This window comes from Ambystoma mexicanum, chromosome 9, assembly GCF_040938575.1.
Source record: "Ambystoma mexicanum isolate Mex_15411 chromosome 9, UKY_AmexF1_1, whole genome shotgun sequence".
NCBI lineage: Eukaryota > Metazoa > Chordata > Amphibia > Caudata > Ambystomatidae > Ambystoma > Ambystoma mexicanum.
The window spans coordinates 694013271-694036005 of record NC_090931.1 but is presented as its reverse complement, the minus strand read 5'-3'; the positions used below and the strand labels follow the sequence as shown (position 1 = coordinate 694036005).

The window sequence follows — 22735 nt, the reverse complement described above, 5'->3', positions numbered from 1 at the left end:
CCCCAGGACTAGAAAGTCAGCCAGAATATTAGTAAGGTCCAGTGAGAGTCCATTAATATAAAGACAAAAACAAATGGAGGGCCAACACATAGCCTTGCCGTACACCACAACTGACCTTAAAACAAGCCGTGCAGTGTCCCCCTGGACCACTGCACACACACGCCTCATTATCTGTGTGCAGATCAACCAACACCCTCAGGATGTCTCCTGGGCACCCCAAGGACCCGAGCACGGCTCAGAGCTTTGCCCTGTCCACCTTGTCAAAGGCCGTGCTCAGGTCCATAAATGCCATGTATACTGCCTCTCCCCTGCAAAAAACCGAGTTGGCCACTAAAATATAGAGGTTGAGGCTCTGTTCCATTGTGCCAACTCCAGGACGAAACCCAAATTGAATGTCCGAAAGAATCGATTGTTCCCCCAGCCATGATTCAATACGAGCTAGCAGGATTCTCCCAAAGATTTTAAAGGAAGAATCCAGCAAAGAGATTGGTCTATACGTACTAGTGCTGGCCATATTCCCCTGAAAATTGGGAAGACAATCGCCTTTTCCACGATGGGGGGGGGGGGGTAGTTCCCTGATTGCATGCAGGTATTGAACACCACCGTTAAGTGGTGCCCACATGTCCACCGGATCTTGAAACAAATCTGAGGGGGGATCATGTCCGGTCCTGGTGCCCGATTATGGGCTTGGAGTTTGATGGCCTTTTTAACCTCTTCCACCTCAAATTTTAGGCAAGACCTAGCAATTTCCAAATAGTCCTCAATATTCACCACCCCAAACAGGTTCCCAAAATGTTGTAGCCAAGCCCCTTCCTCTGCATGTGTCCCACTACCCACATTGGACCAGCACCCATCCTAGCCACCCTTTCCAAAGTCCCAAAATACCTTCTGGTCCCTTCTGATCGCAGCATTCAGGAAGCCCTCCCAGGCCACCCCTTCGATTTCCTCTTTTCTTCTCTTTAACTCCAACTTGTAGACACCTCTAGCTTGGGCGATCGCTCTTCTACTGGATGTTGGGTCCTTAAGTGTTGACAACAGGGCTCTCTTTGCCCCTTTACACGCCTCATCAAACCACCCCCTCTGCGTTGACTTCCCTTGGCCTTAACAGCTTTCGTAAATTTTGAGGTCACAGCGGCTACCAGTTCTACAAATTTGTCCACAACTTCCCCCGGATGCAGGCTGTTCCCCAATATGTCCACCAAAAGGTATTCATTCTCCCTAATTGATTTAAAGTGTAATTCCTCCTCTACGATGGTCCCCCATTTCTTCTGGAGCCAATGGGCACACTCAACATTGGACACGGAGCAATGTCCTTGGAGGCCCCTTCTCCCAACAGGCCTTTAAGCGACAAACAAATGGGGTGGTGATCACTATGTACATCTGAGAGCACCTCAAAACTTACGGTGCGTTCCCATAAGTTTGCAGAGATACAAAAATAGTCAATTGTTGAGGAGCCTCAGTGATTGTTAAATGTCACCTCGCCTGGTATATCCGGGGCTAGGCGACCTTTAACAGTACGAAAACCCCATTCAATCAAACAAGAACTCCTCTGCAGACTCTTTGGACAGACTCTCACATCCCTCATACTGGGAGCCGGGATATTCTCTAACATATGCTCCAGGGGATCTAATGTATGCTCGGATGCTCCCATTCTGACATTAAAGTCACTCCCCCCCCCCCCCCCAAAGTACAAGACATTTTTGTTCCTACCCTTAGACAGTAGGTACTCTATAAACCCCTTGACTTTTGTTAGTCTGTCCGTCTCCGAGATATGTGGACTATTATAAAAATGTATGATACAAAGAGTCTCCCTTAGCTGCGGATAGGACTGCCTGTAGAAAATCCATACCTGTGGTGATCACCTTAGTCCTACATTCAAGTGAGGACTTAATCAAGATACACAGGCCCCCATAACATCTACCCCTCGGAATTTCATATGATGTATAACCATCGAGTTGTGGGGATTCCAAAGCCCACGTTTCCTGAAGTAAACCCGCTTCGTTGGCTTGCAGAAGCTCAATCACTGGCCCGAGGTTCATCTTCCTAGTTGACCCTGCAATGTTCCACGAGAGCAAACGAAACTCTAGGGTTTTGCTCGCCGTGCAACTCCAGGATAGAGTGGGATCTGGCAGCTGCTCTCCCAGGCTGATCACCCGTGGTTCACAGCACCCTGGTACAACCATTTGTCAATCCACGTCCTCACAAGAGGTTAGGAGCTCATACTGGTTTTCTAGCGGCAGAGAGCCCGAGAGATTCTTTTCCGTGATATTACTATGCCCACACTTTATAGGAATCCTACTCCAGCCACCCACTAAGTTAGTATGTGATGTTGGCCTGACTGGGATGATACCTTTCTCTGCACAACCCCCCCGCTGCCATTGTACCAAACGTCTTACCCCGCACAACCTGTACCCCATCCCTTACATAGAAGTAGTCTAGAGGTAAAAACTTACCTGAGAGTCTATTTCCATTCGGCTTAAGGCCTCGGGCTAGTTTGGTATTCAAAAGGTAATCTGCTATCAATGCATCTGAAAAAGTCACCACTACAGTCTCCTAGCTGATTTTTAGGCCTATTTCCGACCCATCCCACTCTTCTAGACATACGGATAATTGTAGGGTCGATCTTGGGCCCCATCAGGTTTGTATTAATCCATTGTGACACCTTATTAATGAAGGAAAGTGTGGATTCAAAGCTGCCCTTAAGAAGCCCCGGCAAACCTGTAATGATCCCCACATAAGGAACGGCTTCAGGTGGTAAATTCAGAGTTGTCAAGTTCCCTTGCCCTTGCAAGGAAGCTGTTTCCTCCCTATTTTCCATAACAGTACCCGTACGGGCCCACTCTCCACATTTTTATCCACTAATACTTCTTCCACTTCCACCATAGCGGTAGCAGAAGGTTGCCTACATTGTACTTCCACAACCATGTCACAGCTAGTAGAGTGACCACCTTTGAGAGACACACATAAAGGGCAATACCCAGGACAGTCGCACCCTCCTCATCCCTTTTAACCAAATCACACAATTTTAGAGAGATTGCTCTAACGGAGTCATCCATAATTGCTAGGGTATTAAGTACCCCCTCCTTCAGCCCCTGCAGGGATTTCAACATCAGCTGGAGGGGTTTTAACTTCTCATCAAGTAAGGCTTCTAGCCATTCTTTATCCCCCTCACTAGCTAACGAGGAGTCCATAATCGGACTATCTTGGTCCTCGGGGCTTATGCTGCTCTCCCTCGGAATACCCACCAAAAGAGGCATAGGGAGCTCCTGTGCCTGCTCCCGAGCAATCCCCACTCCCTCTATACCTTCATCCCCGACCCCAACCCCACCCCTCATCTCTGGAGGCAGAGAGCCGCAACCATCCTCCCCATTGGGTCCCTTTCTATATCCCTCAATCAGAGGGACTACCTCTCTAGAGGCAGCTTCGGCTGCGTTCATGCAGCTTAAAATTTTACTAGCCATTGCGTCCATATAGGAGTCAAGGTATCTTTGGGAGGCATTAGATACCAATTTTGGGGTGGATTTACCAGTTTTGCTGGTTTTTTAACCCCTGAGCTCGCCTCATCCCCCGCTTTTCTTTTCCCCATTTTGCAAGTTTCAAATAGCCTAATAGCTATTAACAGCTATGTAAATAACTGAGCCTGGTAGGGGTACAAATTGGCAGACGTGGTAAAGGTTTTACCCCCTTTTTAGAATAACAGTGACTAAAATAGACACCCTAAAAGATGCCTGTTGGCCTTGATTAAAACAATTAAAAATGGTTAAACAATTGTGTCACAAAAAAGAGCACTATATACATTTCTAATTACCGGGCACAAACCAGAGAATAAAAATGGAGCTAAAAACAAATTAGGACAAAAGAACAATTGGGGGGCGAGACGAGTCTCGCAGCCCCCCCCCCGCTAGTCACTCGTCAATAGGGAGAAGAAACTTCTTTGCAGCTCACACAAATCTCAAACGTCACCGCGTAATGAGATCAATATCAGTAGTAGCTCAGTGTCAGTTCAATAGCAATTCAATGGCAGTTCCACATCGGGGTTAATTGCAACCATAAAACGAAGAGCACAATGGCACGGAGGACTGGGAACGCCCGGCAGCTTGAGGTGCTGCCACAAGTCCGACTCTTTCCCCCCCCCCATCCCCCCACCCTCTAAAACTATTTGTAGACGAAGAACGATGTGTAAACAAGGGGACTGCTGATTGGTTACAGTACATTGAAGGGCTTTTAAATGACACGGGTACCCCTCAGCCCTCATCACACCGCCATCACAACACACCAAATTCAGAGCCCAATGGAGTCAGGGGTCCTCAAAGGAGGCACAGAGACAAAGTGCCTGCAGGCTCCCTCTGCGCACCGGAGCGCAAAGGACATAAAGGACTCGGCGGGACTCTGCGCGCTCCACGCTTCCTGGTCCTTCTAAAGGCTGGGCACGCAATGCCACGCAATTTCACCAACAGTTAACCCCTTCAGAGCCAGGGGAAGATGCAGTCTCCAGTCTCCCAGGACGTAAAGGACTCGGCGGGACTCCCGAAGAAGAAGTTAGCAAAGTCGGATGGAGAGAGAGGGGATGTAGAAGAGGTCAGGAGGGGGCGGGGAGAGGAGACGAGAGAGGGTTTGAAAGATACGACAAGGTTGAGAGGCTTGGGAGTGAAGGAGGTTAGTGAAGTAGGAGCGTTTAGCTGAATTAAGGCAGGAGTCATATAGTGAGTGATATGATATACGGTTGCAGCCCTCCCGGGGGTGAGGTCGTTAGGGTCCGACTTCGCCCTCTGCGCCTATGTGGTAACTGTTGGTAATGGGTGATGCTGCTCAGGACTGCTCCTGTGTGGAGAATGGGGGGCGTGAGTATGCCAGCTTGTGCACTTGAACCCCTTCCTGACCCCCTTCTCCCAAACCGTGGTACCCGTGGGATGCGCTGTCCCTGGAAAGCTCACCTGTTGATTAGTTTTGGTGTGCACTCCGTCCTGCTGCTTCTGGCAGGGGCGCTTGTATGATCCTGATGGAGTTCCTTCACTGGTCCCTTGCACGTGGTAGTCCAGTCCTTCTGCGACTAAGCCACTATACTTCAGGTAAGTGTTCCTGTTTGCCTTTGTCTTTCCTCATATGTTTTTGTTGTATTGTAAAGTTTGTTGTCTTGTATTGCTGTCCGTTGCACTTTTGATGTTTGCTCTTTTGCTTTCTTCCCTTGCAGGTGATGTTGCTGGCCCGGCAGAAGCTCCGGAGCTTGAGGCGGCACCTGGGGGAATGAGGAACGAAGCTGCAGCGGTACAGTAGCTGTTAAATTGTTAACTAGGGGGCGCGCGGGGTTCAAATGCGGCGCGGCCCCAGGATGGATGTTCTAACCTTGTCTTCTTCACAGGGTAGGAGTTCGTGGATGCGGAGTGCGGTGCTGCAGCGTTTGGATCAGGATCACTGGATGTCAGGAGATGAGTCTGCAGATGAAGCACCGGTTTCCTGGAGGTGAGTATGTAGGAGAACGCCTGGTTTCAAAGGTAAGTAAACTGGTCCAAGCGGCTGTGAGCGTCACGTTGCACGTGAGTGCAAAGTAACGCGAAGCACCGGCCTTAAGGATGGAGCAGCTTATATAGCTGAGCTTCTGAAGCCATGCCCACCGAGGATGTTCTCTGGAATATGGGCTTTCAGCTCCTGGCAAGTTCTTGTAAAATAAAAGCACTCCTACACTGAAATAGTGTTCCTGCTCACCTATCTATATGAGCCTGGCGCCAAAGGTGCCAGGACTGAGTCCAGCCAGGGCCCCCCTGTGTTTATGGGTCCCAAAGGGACATAAGTGAGTCAAGTGACCCATTGCCCCCATCACTAGATGGTATGGTTTTGGTGTTCTGGGGCCTGTGGACATGACGGCTTTTGGAGGCAGGGTTATGACAAAAAACGATTTCTTTTTCTAGCGTTCTGTGTTCCCTCTTGTCCTAGAATGCCACCCCTTTTTGGACAAAATAAGAATATGGAAGTATATTTATCAACTTGCTGATTGTAGGTTCCTCCTAAAACTCTTAGCTAATGCAGCTGTGAGAAACCTGAAGGTGTCTCACCTGCTACTCTCTGGGGTCTGTCGTCTAGGTGGCCAGGACACGGCTATCGCTATTGGATCCAGTGCCTCGGGGTGGACCAGTGCGGGAGGCTCACCTGGATTGGGGTGGGGGGTTGGTCTTCGGGGAACACCTTTTCACCATCCTACCCCATAGGGTATTCAGAAATTCTACTCCTCCCCCCCCCCCCCTTTTTTACAACACAAACACTTTCCTACGCTGTGAAAAACAACGGACTAACACTGAACCGTTTACATGTCCCAACCCAAGAGTCAGGCAATTTACAATAACTACGCACACCTTCCCCACAGGGATTAAAGGCGGAGCATGAAAGCACCCTTCGAGCAAGGTAAACCACACAAGGAAGCACCTATTCCAGCCCAGCAATTCGAATGGAGGAGAAAAGCAGAGAGACCTGGAGGGGCAAGGAGGAGGGAGTTACCCTATGCTTTTTCAACTCAGACCTGCAAAGCCTCCGAAAGGGAAATCGTAAGACCGAGAAGTCCCGCTGGCATGTGGTGACAGGTGTCAATTGCGCGCGGGGCCCTCGTGCGCTCATAGTCAAAGCGGGGAGAAGCGCTTGCCACTGTGGTGCCGTCCTTGACTCCCAAGACAAGAAGCTCCAACAGTTCAGCACAACCGGGGAGTCAGAGAAGACCAATAATAAAACGGAACTGTGCTGGGCCCAATCTTGCAGGCGGCAATCTTGTTGAACAAAGAACTTGTGTAATTGAACTTTAAAGTAACCTTATCAAAAGGTTCAGAAGCATTGTGCTCAGGTGTCGTGGGGACACTCCTTCAAAAGACTCTGACTATAGCCTGTTTGGGGGTTGTGTTGTTGGTTAAGAAAAAACTACGAAGACCAAGAGGCCTCAGGGGAGGCTAGTGTAAAGCGTCAAAGTGGTGCTACGAGGGTCGAGCAAAAACCGCTTGTACACTTGAAAGCCTTTGACCTAGGAGAGCAAACTGAGAATTATACAACTGATTAAACCATGAATGTTAGGAGAAAGCCTGACTGGGGGTCTTAGGAGAAAGCCTGACTGTGGGGGCTTAGGAGAAAGCCTGACTGTGGGGGCTTAGGAGAAAGCCTGACTGTGGGGGCTTAGGAGAAAGCCTGACTGTGGGGGCTTAGGAGAAAGCCTGACTGTGGGGGCTTAGGAGAAAGCCTGACTGTGGGGGCTCAGGAGAAAGCCTATATGGGGTCTCGGGGAGGGAAAAAGCCTATATGGGGTCTTAGGAAAAAGCCTGACTAGGGTCTGGAAAGGTTGTCTTGAAAACTGTGGCAAGTATTAACCCGATGGAGGGATGCCAAGAAAAAGCTAAGGGAAGGGACCTCCACTTTCTAACAAGACGAGTAAAATCATGAACTGCATTTGAAAATCATGAACTGTGATAATAAGGCTATGTGAACCCAACGGAGGGATGCTGAGGGGAAGGCTAACCAGCAAATCCCACAGTGTAAGAGAACCAAGTGAACTGTACATGTGGCTAGAGTGAACGCGGCTGAGGGATGCCTGCAAATTGAGGTGAAGAGCAAACGCACCTGTAAACATTGTGTCAACGAAGAATACCCAGTTGAGGGTTGTTCACAAGTGAACGGTGAAAGACAATTTGGGGACGATATTGCAGCCTTAATCAACGGAGAAAGAGTAAAATGGAATGATACTCTAATTTTAATTGTAGGTGACCTAAATTGCTCCCATCTGGATCGTTCAAACAATCCCATTCTTGAAGAGACACCTACAGCTAATAATAAAGAAAAGGGAGGAATAATATGGAGAACCATAATGCAGTCAAGGGACTGCATTATATTGAATGGCATAATAAAGGGTGTTATCCAGGGAAAAACAACATGGAGGGGCGTAGTAAGTAACCAAATACTTGATTATATATGTCTCCTCTAACGTGAGTGGGATTTTTAAAAGGATGGAAATTGTTACTACTGATAAGAGTGATCACAATCAAGTAAAACCGGTGTGCCACAACATTAACACCTATACATCTTCCTCCTATGTCCTCAAAATGGCAGAAAACTCGAGCTGGACCAGATTACAAATTCAAGCGAAAAACATGACATACCTGACTAAGAATCTGGTTCGAGAAATTGAACTTACGCAGGAGGAAGATGGAAATCGGTGAATAAATGATGTCCCGCTACTACAACAGTTTGTAGTGACCCAAAGTGGGGGAATGGCAGAGCAAAAATGATCCATCGCCATGCATTTGATCAGCAGATCGTTATAAAGAAAAAGGTCCTAAGGAAAGCAATTGGCAGATTGAAACATCATAAAATGGTAGAAGGTTCAGGCGAGATACACAAATGAAAGCAGAGATATCGTAACTGGCTGAGGATACATAAAAAAACCCTCCTGAACCAAGACCCCCAAAGAATGGGGTCCACTATAAATGCAATGGACACACCTCAAGATGCGATGTTGGCTAATCCGATTCCAGCGGGGATTTGGCACTCACTACGCAAAAATGCAGATTGCGACGGAAGAACTATTTCAAACAAGTTTGCCACTAATTGAATCGCCCGATCTGAGTCATTACGAATATCCGCTAGACATAGAGGCCTCATCAATTGGACATCGGGAAATTCATGAGGGGCAGGCCCTAATGGGCTGACAATGCCCTTATGAAAAAAAATCCAGAGCAATGGGCAAGCTTTTTGCATTGCCTGTATAAAGGCATCATACAGTCATCCAAGATCCCGGCTGCGTGGAAATCGGCGGTAGTTGTCCCAATTTTTAAAAAAGGTTTAAGATCAGACCCAGACAACTAACGTCTGAATGCGCGGCTGGATGTAGCCGGTACAATTTTTGGCTCCATCATACTAAAGGCACTTTCTAGATGGAGCAGTGAGAAGGGCCACTGAGACCCCTGGCAATCGAATTTTGTGAAAGGCATTGGTACAGGATGTAATATCTTTATAATTAACTTGCTGAAAGCAAAAGCCGAACACAGAAAAGGATGAAAAATGTACATTGCATTCATTGACTTGTCGAAAGCGTTTGACTCTAAACGAAGAAACAAATTATGGTCAAAATTGTTGAAATGGAGGTGACCTAGGACGATCTTGGAGAACATTAAAGAGCTGCATCAGGGAACCTCTATCAGAATTAAGCAAGACCAAGCGGGCCAGTTGTCGGACACCATTCCCACAAACGTGGGCTTAGAACAAGGATGCCCACTGGCGCCACAACTTTTTGAATTGTTCCTTTCCGATATTGTAGATGCGTTTGAGGATATACGTGCATTTCCATCAAAGATCTCAAATCCCCATTGGGAGACTCCTTTTACGCTGATGACATCGTGATCATTGATCAGAACCCCATTGCGTTGCAACGCCAGATCGTCACTCTTGAAACATACCTTGAAGCTAACGATCTAATAAATCCAGCAAAATCCCAGGTAATGGTTTTTGGTGAACACGATCGATGCAGAAGTAGGAAGAGACCTGCTTGGTTCTCAAAAGGCCAAACAATCAGCATGGTGACCAAATTTATTTGCCTGGGAGTTAACATCAATACTAGCAGATGTGAAGCACCCCGAATTGCAGCGCTGCGTAAGAAAGCAAAAAACTTGGCAGCGCAAGGGAAAGTTCTGTTAAAGAGATTCTGTCACTTCTCGCCGATTTCCCCACCCCCTTAATATAATTTTATAGAACCAAAGTAGTGCCGATTTTGACCTACGGCGCTGAAACGTGAATCGGAGGAATCATTGATCCACAATCCAGGTATGACAAAGAAGAAGCTTTACGTTAAAGACTGGATTGAAACTCACGATGAAATATAACTACAAAAACCGAGAAGATTTCTGGTTTGCTGAGAGAAAGCTGAACGTGCTTCCAAGATACGTACAAATCTTCCCTAACTGGTTTCTAAGATACCAATACATGAGATTTCGCCTTAACATCTTTTTGCCTAAATTGGCCATAAAAAAGTTAAATGGACAAGGGTTAATTCCTGTATTCAGTCTTTGTCAAGAGAAGAACACTAAGGAATCCATCAAACACTTAGTAATTAATTGTCCAGCATTGAAGACTGAAGGAGTGCGATGCGACACATCAACAAATATGGGGCAAGTTCGGAAAATGAGTGGTGGACTGTACTTATAGAGGGAGAGAAAACAAACATTATAGTTGCTTTAATGAAATTTTTGTTAATCTCTGCAAAACTCGATTTCTCTAAATCGAACATTGAAATAAACCAGAGGTAAGAAGGATTAATCCTTCCTCTTTCAACGTCAATCTTGTTGTTTTTTTTTTTTGTTTTTTTTTCTTCCTCTCTTCTCCTGAATGGAACTGTGATTACTGATTTGTTCATTTTGTTTTTACTTCTGTATTCATATTTGTACAAATAAAAATGGCTAAAGGTTTTCTATGCCGGAAACCATATAACAGATTAACAAGAAAAACAAAAAGCGGTGGTTTAAAGATTCGGTAATTGTGGAAATAAAGCTGTAGGGAACCCAACGGAGGGAGGCCCACGCTGCTGTACGGATCAGAGCCCGGCTGAGGGGTGATCCAAGGGGCGAAGAGCAATCGCCCAACGTGAAAGATTGACAAAGGATCTTTTGTTTGTTTATTGTTTAGGTACAGCCAGCCTTCTAGGGCAAGAGACCTTTGTAGGAAAGAGGCTTGGCCCGGAAGGTCCTTGCATCGTTAAAAAAAGGAATTGGAACCTCGTGCTGGCGGGCCCAGGAGTGTGCTGTGCTCAAAGGTCCTGCCTTGTCCCATGCTAAAAACATGGGGAATGAAGACCCCGCCATTCCATCCCGACTTATCATTTGGTGAACACTTTTTTTTTTTTAAATTTTTTTTTTTTTTTTTTTTTTTTTTATTTTTTTTTTTTTAATTTTTTATCTTGAGAACATTGTCCGACACTATTTTTGTAACTTAGTTGTAAGGCTTGGCAATAGTTTTTTTTTTTATATTAGGCCCTTTTTATGTGACAAGACGTCACTAGGACTGCTTTCTTATTATTTGATGGTCATAGCTTGCTCCCGTCTTAGGTTTAGATTGGGCGTTTTTCTCACCCATTGTACAGTTCAATAAACACCCTTGAACTGTGATCACTTGTGTCTGTCTTTACTGTTGCCACCATGAGTTCCTTACACAGCATTAATCTTGTTGAAACGAGGGTCCGGGATCAGCCGTGCAGCTGCAAGACAGTGCGCGTGGCGTCCCCCAACTCTCGTTTAATGAGTCGGAATGCTGGGCTTGCCAGGGTCCTCGTCGTGCGCATTGCAGCCTCACTTCCAACTTGTAGATCAAGGCGGCCATGTTGGAGTGTGACCTCCCATGTATGTCTCATGAGCGGACGGATCGTTGTCGGTTCGAAAACCACCATGTCTTGTGCATCTTTTAGGATGCCCACAGTGCGTAATGAATTAAGCAATGGGCGGTCGCCCTCAAATGTTGATAATGAGTATTTAGAATAATGCACGTGTTTTATAGTAGGAATACTGTAATTATTCATTACATTTTATGCCTAACCATTCCCCCTACCCCCTGCCCCCTCAACTGCCAACTCAGATATTTGTTTTGCTGCACATGGAATACATTGTAGTGATATGTGAGGGAGAGAGAGAAAACCCATTTTTCCCGAAGATACTCCGCTCCCACTTTTTATAGAAGGCTCGGTGTACCAGGCACATAGATTTAAACAGAATCCGTTGTTCGATCGGAGGCCAGTGCAGTTGTTTCAAGAGTGGGGCCATATGAGTGCGTGCCGGGGGAAGCAAAACTGCTCGAGCTGCTGCGGTTTGGAGCATTTGAATGCGATTAAGCAAATAGCGTGGTTTGCCGTAGTACAGCGAGTTACAGTAATCTACTGTACTAAGAACCAGCGCTCCTACCATGGGGGCACGAAGATGACCAGGGATGAAGAACCTTCCTCAGAGTACGCAGTTTGAAGTGACCGGCTTTACAGACTGCACCAACCTGCACAGTCATCGTCAGCGAAGATGAAAACTTGACCCCCAGATTTCTCACTGAAAGGGAAGGCGAGGGAAACTGGGCAACAGTGATAGGCCAGTAGTTTAGGGGGCCAGTTGTCCCGAACACCAGGACCTCTGTTTTACTGCCATTAAGTTTAAGGGAGTTGGTTTCCATCCAGGCACCCAAGTCCTCAAGACAGCTCCTGAGCTGGGCTGCAGTTTCGGGACGAGAGTGATCCAGACGTGTAGCCTTCAACTGTAGACAGTTTCCCCATGATGGACTATTCATAATACCCCCTAACCCTCACTCCCTGCCTGCCCTGCAAACCATAGAATACAGCTGAGTCCCATGAAAAATGTGGTCCAGCTGTCACATAGTCACTGACATAGCAGTTATCTCTGTGCCTCAACACAATGCCCTGCTTATTATCTTTATGATGTTTTAAACTAGTCATCTCTGCTAGTAATTGAGTTGGCACCTAATGCTAATTGCTATTCGTGTGCAATGTAATGCTCCTTTATCTCCATGTTTGCAGAGTCTTCTGAAGGGCCTTCCACCTCACAGCACTTTGAAGCCATAACAATGGCAGTAGGCGTTCTACAAATATGAAATGGCATAACATTATGTAACAACTTGCATTTTTAGAATTGCAGAACTGTCTTTTTAACTCAAAGTTAACACCTGCTGGTTTTTGCCACAGGATATAGTAAGCTTGATAAAAGTATCATCTCGATTTACTTCTGGCTTGCAATTATTTTAAAAAATCGACTTTCTTGCTTGGCACACCCATGCAGGCCTTTGGCACTTTTAAGAGTGAAGGAGGATTACTGCTGTCCATTAATTGAGAAACGATGGTTGAGAGAGCCCTGAGGGGAATGCAGGGCGGGCTCAGCTTTAGTTTATTTATAGAGCGCTCCAAGCCCTTGGGCAGCTGGGCTCTAAACTTGCATATTACTACAATACAGGCAGTTTGTGAGGAAGACAAAACAGAGCAATTTTACAAAATATACAGTTAGGTAGCAAAGCAACAGATATTTACAGCAGTACAGTAAGAAGACAAAGTTCACTTGATTTCCATATATACAAGTCAAGACCAACCTAAGGAGTTCAGGGTGGGGGTCTATGCAATAGTGCAGGTCAGGCAACTATACAATGAGGGAGGCAAATTGCGTACATCTTTAAGCAGATGGTCTAGGATCTTGCCCGTGGAGCCAAGCTTTGGTCTTATTCCGGAATACGTGATAGGAAGGTTCATCTCTTAAGGACAGTGGGAGGGCGTTCCGTGTTTTAGCAGCAAGGACAGGGAAGCTAGCCCCACCTGCTCGTTGTAGATTAAAGTGAGGAATCTTGACACACTGTCTCATGGCTGATCTAATGGGAGGTGTAGATGTCGGGTGATGGTGTCAGATAGATGAGAGGGGGCTTGATTGGAGAGGCATTTGTGAGTGAGGGATAGTGTTTTGTACGTTATTCTTTGGTTGACGTTAAGCAAATTTAGGGACTGTCTTGTCTCCGATATGTGGGAGTTCCTTGGAATGTTCAGCGCTGCCCGTATGGTGTTATTTTGCAGTACTTGCATTTTATTGAGTTTTTTTTTTGGAGGTACCCAAATATAGTGCATTACAATAATCCAGCTGGGAGAGGACTAGGGCTCTCGCTATTGTAATGCAATTGGCAGGGGATAGATACGGGCGGCAAGCTGTAATGAGCTTGCATGTGTAAGCAGATGAGGAGGCTATTGAGTTAGTTTGTCTAGTTAGTGTTAAAGCCGAGTCTAGATAGATTGCAAGAGTTTTCACTACATTAGCTACTTTGATAATGTCGCCGTTAATGTTGAATGAGGAGAATAGGGTGTCCAGATTGTCCAGTTTGTTCAGTTTAGCAGGGGAGCCTAGGAGGAGTAACTGTCTTATTGTTAAAACAGAGCCTGTGCTTCGCCATCCAGGCTTGTATGATGAGGTAAATGTGATGGGAATGAGTATCTGGGTGTGGTCTGCGTAATTGGTGTAAGTGACGCCCCGATAGTCAAGCTCATCAAAAAAGTGGTTTGGTGAATACATTGTAGAGAGTAGGAGACACACATGAACCTTGGGGCACCCCACAAGTGATGGGAGTTGGTGAGGCGGAGGCAGAGGGTGCAAAGACCCTGATAGATCTGTTATTGAGGAATGATTCAATCCAAGCGTTGGCTTGGTCTGAGAAGTGGGCAGCATTGGAGAGGTGTTTGCATAGAATCTTGTGATTCACCAAATCGAAGGCTCCAGGTAAGTCTAATAGGAGAAGCAAGGCCAGGTTACCTTTGTCTTTCTGTGATTGGATTTGGGTTTTGAGGTCAATAAGGGCAGTTTCAGTACCATGTCTAGGTCTGAGACCAGATTGCCTCAGTCCTAGTAAGTTGTTAGACTCTAGGTGATGTTGTATTTGTAGGTACGCTGCACAGTCAAGTATTTTTAATAGAAACGGGACCGTTGTGATTGGACGGTAATTGGATGGGTTGTTAGGGTCTAGTGATGGTTTTATTAGTAATGGGAGTACCCACGCATCCTTCAGATTGTTGGGTGCTATACTAGATTCGAAGGAGGCGTTGATGACTCTGGTAATGAAGGGGGCTAGTTCCTTAGCAGTTTCCTTGATAAGGGAGGCTAGACAAGCGTCTCCTTTAAAATTTGATGGTTTGAGTTTCAATATAATGGATTCTACTTCTTTAATAGATAGTGGTGAGAAATGTAATTGAGGTTGTTCATTATAGTTAGAAGGGTGTAGATTAGAGATAGGGTCCGCATTGGTGATGAGTGATTTCTTCATTTCTATTTTGTTTTGGAGCATGGTTATTTTATCCTGTGGTACATTCTGTATGTTAGTACACCATTGGGAGTCTTTAATGCAGGTGTCGGAGGTGGGACAGGAGATTCTAGCTCCCTCAGAATATTAAAGAGTTCCTTTGTATTGGATTCAGCTTTGGAAATATGGTCATTACAGTTGTCTTTTTTGGCTTGTAGTATAGCTATCTTGTAGTTAGAGGCTGCAGTAAAATTGGCCTTATTTGCTGGGGAGGGGGTAGTTTAACAAGATGATTCTGCAGATCTTTTAATTTTCCTAAGCGTTTTAAGGTGTGGGGTGTACCAGGTATTTAGGTGGGTCCGTGGTTTGTTTGCGTAGTTTCATAGGTGCTAGTGTGTAGATGGCTTTAAGAATAGTGTGATTATAGTTATCGACTTGAGGTGGTGGTAGTTGGGTTGGTGATGCGCTGTAGCAAAGGGATGAGTTTGTCTAATGTTAAATTGCGTTTGCTCCTGGTCATAATAGCTGGGTCTTGTACATTGGTGGTGGGTGAGGCAGTTTCTTTGATATTAAATAGAATGAGGTGATTGTCGGTCCAGGCGCATGTCGAGCTGGACATGGTGTCAATATTGCAGTTCAACTCGGCTATCCAGTCGAGGATTCTACCTTTTTAATGTGGGTAGATTCAAAAATACATTGCGAGAAGCCTAGTTCCGTCATGGTGTCTTTAATGGCAGCTGATTTTTGGTAATTAGGGTCATGTAGGCCTAGATTGAAGTCCCCAAGTATGACTTGGGAAGTATTCTTAGTGTTGGTAGAGAGCAAATGTGCAATGTCATTATCGAAGGTAGTGATGGGGCCTGGAGGGCGATACACGAGGTGGATGGTTATAGTTGCTGTGGGTGATGTTTGTAGTTTGACAGATAAGATTTCTGCTGAGGGCAATAGAGGATTGACAATTTTTCTCAGGCCTAGTGAGGTTTTGTAAATGAATGCAATGCCTCCTCCTTTGGTTTTAATATCTCGATCTTCACGTATAATTGAGTAATTGTCTGGTATGGCAAGAGCTAAAGATGGGCCAGATGCTGTATGTAGCCAAGTCTCCGTTATGACGATGAAGTCCAGGTCATGTGACGTTATAAGATCAGCAATGTCTAAGGCATGTGCCTGAAGTGAACTAGCATTGATGAGGGCTGCTTTTATAAGTGGATGACTAAGGTTTTGTTTGCTGTTAGTTGATTTGGAACTAAGTTCAGCAACAGGTGAGGCTATAAGTTTGGCTATGGGGGCATTCTGTGCGTGGGTGAAGATAGGTTGTGCGAGCCTCGTACTAAGTCTAAGGTTTCTTATGTGTGTCGGGCAAGGCTGAGTAGGACGTTCAGGAAGTGTCAATAGGTAAAAATGTGGGTTGTGTGGAGAGCAAGGGTAATCAGTGGCATTCGTGGTGCTTGTAGTGTCAGGGGTGGTAGGTGTGGGAGTTATATTATTGAACAGGGTCATTTAAATAGCTATCTGTGCTACACAAGTGTTAATTTAATTACCTAAACTACAGAATTGCCTAGCAAATTGCCATACGACACTGCTTTATGCCTTGCACGACTTAGTTATTTTTAAAACTGTTGTAATGCAGCAAATTCTGGGTATGTGTATAAAGGAAATACTCTTTCTACAGTAGTCTCAGGCTTGGCAACATTTCACAAGGTTTTGTGTGGTTAACTAGTGTGCGCGAATACATTGATTTATCGCAGTGCTGCGAGTTATCGTAAACACCTGTAAGTTGGTGAAATCAAATCCTGAGCTTTTCATTCAGCACTGATGTAGCCTCATGGGTATGGCCTAACATAGCTTTACTTAATCTATTTGGAAAGGAGTTTGTGCCTAGAGTTACTACACTATTCGTATGGTTCTACAACAAATGCATTCAATAAATCTGTCAGAGACCAAAACATTTGTGTGATTATTTTCTTTTCATTTGTATTTTCAGTACGTACAACAGCCACAGCTGCAAGCAACCTGATTGAGGTGTTTGTTGATGGCAAGCCAGTCATGGTGGAGCCAGGGACCACAGTGCTGCAGGTAAGACTTTGGTCCTGTTTACATTGATGCTATTTGATAACGTGTGTTGTGCATTTTGATTAATGAATCGCACTGGAAGGAATCCTTGTGCATTTGAGGAAAACCAAGAGCCTTCGATTAGGGTCATGTTTTGTTACTTGTAAGCATTACGTTTTATTTTTGTTACTTGTAGAACGCAGAAGACCTTTCCTTAAAATTCCTGCTAAATGTTTGACTTGCACTTGGGGGTCCTAATCCCTGCACCAAGTACTCATTTGAAAAAGACAAACGGATAACTCTGGAAATAACCAAAGGGTTGTCTGCAGCACACACTAGCCTTTTGTCATGCTTTGCACCTGTGGATTTGCTTTTTTTCAGGTTCTTGAACAAAAAAATGTTCTGTCTGAAGGTGGAACACCGTGCATTTTAACAACCATTGTGCTTCCCACCTTCTAAAGGGACCAGAAATGCAGTGCACACAAACATGGTACTGACCTGTGTTTGGTAAATTTGGTCCAAGAATTCCATAGCATAGTCAAAATTGGCGATATTCACGTTGCAACTGCTTGCCACAATCAATTTTATAGGAAGGACACAGACATTAATGCATCCACCATCCTTTGAGTGAGGAATATAAGACTAGAAAATGATAGGCCGTCCATGATTGGACATCCAATAGGCAAGAAGATACTTTGTTGTGGATCACACGCGAGAAAGAGGATCGAAAAAGTTGTCGTCAGCGTAGAAATGGTGTGCAAGCCCGAAAGGAGAGATGATGCAAGTGAGAAAAGAGCAAGAGGCTCAGGGCAGATCCCTGAGGGACAACATGGTGAAGGAGCAAGGTAGGAGAGGTATTACCAGCCCAAGAAACAAAAAAGTGTGATTGCATAGATGGAATTTGAAACATTCAAGGACCGAACCGGAGAAAACAAGAGGAGAGCAGAAGAGTGGTCCACAGTGTCAAACGCTGCTGACCGATCAAGAGTTATGCAGATAGAGAATTACACACTGATAGCAGAGCAGTTTCTGTTGAATGGTGGGGGGCAAAAACCAGATTGGAAACTGGGGAGCAGAACGTTGGAGGTGATAAAGGAAGAAACCTGAGAATAAACATTGTGCTCCAGTAGCTTAGATAAGGGTGGAGGGATATCGGACGAAAGTTAGATGCGAGAGAGGTTTGTAAAGAAGGGAGTTATTTAACAAAGTAGTTAGAAAAGGAAGAAGAGGATAGACTTTAAGGATAAGAGATGATGGTAGGGGGATCAAGAGCAGGGATGTCATTTGAGGGTTGCAGTTGCGACCCCTGAGGTCCCCCTTGCTATCCCTGTGGTCTTCCTTGCGACCCCTAGGAAAAAAATGGCCAGTGTCATGTGGCTCTTATTTTTGGAGTGGCTGAATTTCTTGTTCAGGCATCTTAAAAAAATATTTTTTTTTTTTAAAAACGGGTTTTCACAAGTGTATCACTTTGAGCAGTGACGCTAAATAAGAAAGAATAGGAATAACAGATAATGTGTCTTTCTGGAATTCTATCCAATAATCGCTAGACTCATAAAGGTTTATTTCCAGGCACACTTCGGGAGTCACGTATTTAGCCTGTTCTTAAACACCTCAAATCAGCCTTTCACCCTTCTGAGGTCGATAAATGAGTACCAAAACAGGTTGGGTGATATTGTATGTATATTTGATCTATATAAAGCGTTTACGCGTAAGTGCTATATAATAACATATCATTAGGCCTTGGACGTCTGCTTGCATTCACAGTAATTTGGTAATATGGTCCTATACACACTGATAGTAACGATACATATGGTGATCCATTCTTGTATGAAATGTATATAACATTATAGTGTTTGCAACCATATTTTTCGTGGTGTACTTAGGAACAATGTCCCTTCCTGGTTCCTTTAATGGGTGAAAGGTTGTGTCCCATCGCTTCCTGTGATGTCACTTCGAGTTGGGGGGGTCAAATGAAATCTCTTCCTGTGTTGTCATCAGAGGTCAAGGGTCATATGACATTTTGGTGAAATGACGTCCCTGATCAAGAGGAACCGAGGTATTGTGTGCTTTAGTCAGCTTAGCAGAGCTATCTGGGTGTAGAGAGATTGGGAAGCTTCTGCTAGACTGAGCAAGGGAAGAACAGTAGGAAGCTGAGGGAGTAATAGCAGAATGGAGAAGAGCTACTTTAGAATAAAAATAAGCCAGGTCAAGAGAAGAGGGAGCAGGAGGTGGAGAGAGATTACGAGTCCGAGTTTGGAAAAGACCACAAGGATGAGATGCGTAGGAGTGCAGGAGATCAGAAAAGTAGGAACGCTTGGCAGAGAGGAGAGCCGCATCAAAAGTAAAATGAAGAGACTGTGTGGAAAGACCAGAGAGAGCATGGCACTTGTGCCAATATTCCTTACCTGTTTCAGGCTGATGGCTTGGACAGCTGTTGTATCCCTTGGAGTTTCTGGGTGTTGTCTTGCACAGCAGCGGCATCCCTGCAAAGAAAGATATGACTATTGGCGTGGGTATTGGATCCATTCCTCTTAAGCTATGGCTTGCAGATTAGTAGCATGAACAGAATAGCTATCCCTTGATGTTACATATGTGGGTTGGCTGGCAGAGCTATTCATTGGCCAGAATTAAGCAAATTGTCTGATAAAGGCTTCAAGTCTCATTATCCGAGCTAGCCCTTTGGTATTACAGGTTAGGCTTGAACAGCAGTGTTACTCTTCTGCACACGGCTGGCTAGCCAGGATTTTGGTTCAGGTCAACAGGAGTATCTAATAGGCTAGCATACATCAGAAGATGATTGTATTACAGATTATTTGCTTGAACAGCACATCTTCAGTTGTAGGCTCTTGACTTCATGTGCATAGCTATCAGGCTGGTATGTTTAGCTGGGGTAGCACTCTTTTATAGGTTACCTGTATTGATAGTGCTATCCCCCTGTTTTAGGTCTGGCATGTTGATTATCTGAACTATCCATATGTTACATCCTGGCTGGTTAGACACCACAGCTTTTCTTCTCCTACGGAGTAGATTGCTGAGTAGCCAAGACAGCCCTCTTGTACAAGCTGGCAGGTTGAATAGCAAACCTACATTTATCTTGCAGGCTAGTGGGCTGGATAGCCATAAATCCTATGTTATGAGCTGGTACCATGACCTGTTTGAATTTGAATTTTTTAATTTGCAATGTAATGCCTAGGAATCAAATGTCTCCATGTCTCAAACATGCAATGAGCCAGAAAGTTACAATTTATCTCATAATATATAGTGGTTGCTGTATAAATTCCACTAACCTGACCTAGAGGATGTACTGTAATTGCTGTCGCAGTGGGTCCTATACCTACGCAGGACGACTAGGTTGAAATTAAAATGCCTGTATATTTGTTTAAATTTGTACTTTTCTCTATTTTTAGGCCTGTGAAAAAGTTGGCATGCAGATTCCTCGTTTTTGTTACCATGAACGGCTGTCTGTGGCTGGAAATTGTCGGATGTGTCTTGTGGAAATTGAAAAAGCACCCAAGGTATTCTGTGCATGACTGGGCAAGTTTTAAACTAAGCAGCAGAATGATATGGGCTGAGACATTGTACGAGAATTGAAAACAAAAGGAGAATGCTACAACTTATATATAGTGGGAAATTCACTACCACAATTGAATATTTCTATGTGATGTGTCCTTTGTTTTGGAAAGGAACATACATTGAGTGAAGTTAGTAAAATGTATGCCTTATGTGGGAAATGTTTGAAGAACAGACTTTTGTAGATTAGGGACAGCTATTTACATTATTTTCTATCCCTTCTGATAATTATTATTTTGCCATTTGTTAGTATTTGAGGAGCAGATGTGGTCAAGTGTCTAGGTTGCTGACTTTGGAACCTGCTGGTCTGGGTTTGAACCAGATTTTGACACTAGGCCAAAGATCTTGTGGCGTTCTTTGCAGATACATTCATCTCGAAGTGCCTTAACTGTAAATATGTGTAATGTAATGGGCATCTATACTTTGCCAAATTATTACTGTTAGGAAAGATTTTCTTTGTCACTTTTCCCCCAATGGACATCTAAGGAGCCCCCCCAAAGTGATGCTGCTTTAAACCCGTCCTAACTGTATGCTCGTCCTTTTTGCATAGACTTTCATAATAGCGTGGCAAATGAGGGATTAAGGATAAGTGAAGCCTTTTTGCTTTACTTGCTTTGCTTAGACCCTCTAATTGATTATTTTCAAGTGCAATGGGGCTCTTCAAGGTGTCCGGTCAAAGGATCGAAAAAAAAGTTTCTAATGCTTTTTATATTTATTTATATATTTTTTAGTTTAGTGTTTTTTTACAATGGAAAACCGGGGGATGGGTGGGAACCCGGGTGGGAATCCCCCCCACCCCCATTAAAAAAAAGCAAAACAGGGGGATGGGGGGAACCCCCCCATTAAAAAAAAAAAGCACCAAAAAAAAGCATTTGAAACTTTTTTTTTCAGCACTCTTGGTGTAGAAAAAAACGCAGTCGATCCTTTTGTTTTAGATACTTTCACCTATAACCACTCTTCAACCCCCAACCTCCCACACCTCCACCACACCCCAATAATTTTTATTATGATTATTTTTTAAGCTGCACACACCCCTTTACAGTGAAGCGAGACAGGAGTATTTTGTATGTCTTTTTCTTTTAAGTAACATCTTTAACTTGCATGATGTGCTCAGGTCAGGCGGGTGGCAGCGGATGTTTTTCTACCTTGTTTACTTTTCTTATGTGCACTTTTGCATTTTACCACGAAATGCCATTTAGAGCACTGCATACTCCAAAACAGCCTTGCCACAAGGTTTCCACCTTATCCTTCAGCCCTCTTGTTTTTTGGCCTTCTTCCTGTCACATATGCCATATATGAGCGGCCCTTTCCCGAGCAAAGGCTTGGCTTTCCCGGGCAAAGCGGCATTGTGTTAGTAGCTGGATGTTAAGGCTGGCGCACTCTGGCCCTACTCCACATCCTGGACTTGCTAGCCCCTTCCAATTGGACTGGCATAGATACTTGCTCTTGGTGGTCTCATTGACGACTCTTAATTGAATTTAGGCTAAGAGGACTCCTGAAGCCAGTCTTCAGATCATTGTTGAGACCAAGAGCCCCTCGAAGAGGAGCATCCCGCTGAAGACCTGTGGATCCTTGTTGCAGCCAACCAGCATTGCCCCCAGCAAAGATCTTCACTGCTCTTTTGTTTAATCTCGTAAAGGCCTTCATCGATGTTTACACACCTGGTCTGATGTGAACAACCAGTTTCAAACCCTGCTCCAGAATCCTGCCCTTGGAAAGTGTTGAAAGTGTCCCAGGACCACCCTGTGGAGTGACCAGCTCCCGGCTGGGTTACCTTGCTGCACCGAGTTTGGACTTGGGAATTGTTAGGGCAGCTTTCCTAAAGTCCACTTGAGTTAAGACTTCATAAAACTATCCCAATGGTATACAGTTCCCCGCCTCTTATTAGGCTGCACTAATCATGGAACGTTGGTATAGTGGCAGAGCAGTTCGGCTTATCACTTTTCAAAGGCCACTGCTTAGTTGGTAGTTGCTGGTGCTACAATTGTTAGTTTGATACTAATGACGGTTCTACCGTATTATCGGTACGACCGCACATTCGTGCAAAGACAAAGATATACAGTAATTGTATTTAGTTAGCAAAACTACACAACAGTCTTTTAGGAAGGAAAAGGGTTGGTTAGTCACACTGTAGCAGACCTTAACGTTCCAGAGGCGGTTTTCGTAGCAAACTAAACCTTTTTTAAAGTCCGATCCCAACTCTATGCAAAGGTCAATTCAGAGAGGGCTCAAAGTCTTACGAAGCAGCAGAACAGCAAAAGTTCCTGAGGATACTTTGAGTCTCTAGGACAAGGTGCTAGAAGAGTTAACACCACGTTGGAGACCCTATTAAAGGACTCGC

The 22735-nt window shown here is 44.8% G+C and overlaps 1 protein-coding gene across 3 annotated transcripts in view; it reads left to right on the top strand.

Annotated features, from left to right (window-relative positions):
- The window catches only part of NDUFS1 (NADH:ubiquinone oxidoreductase core subunit S1), a 1009292-nt gene that overhangs the window by 61270 nt on the left and 925287 nt on the right, over positions 1–22735 (top strand). For all 3 annotated transcript variants that reach the window (XM_069615565.1, XM_069615566.1, XM_069615564.1), the window contains exons 3-4: positions 16757–16848; positions 20232–20339. In XM_069615565.1, the coding sequence (XP_069471666.1) occupies positions 16757–16848; positions 20232–20339 (200 nt within the window). The remainder of the gene's footprint in view (positions 1–16756; positions 16849–20231; positions 20340–22735) is intronic.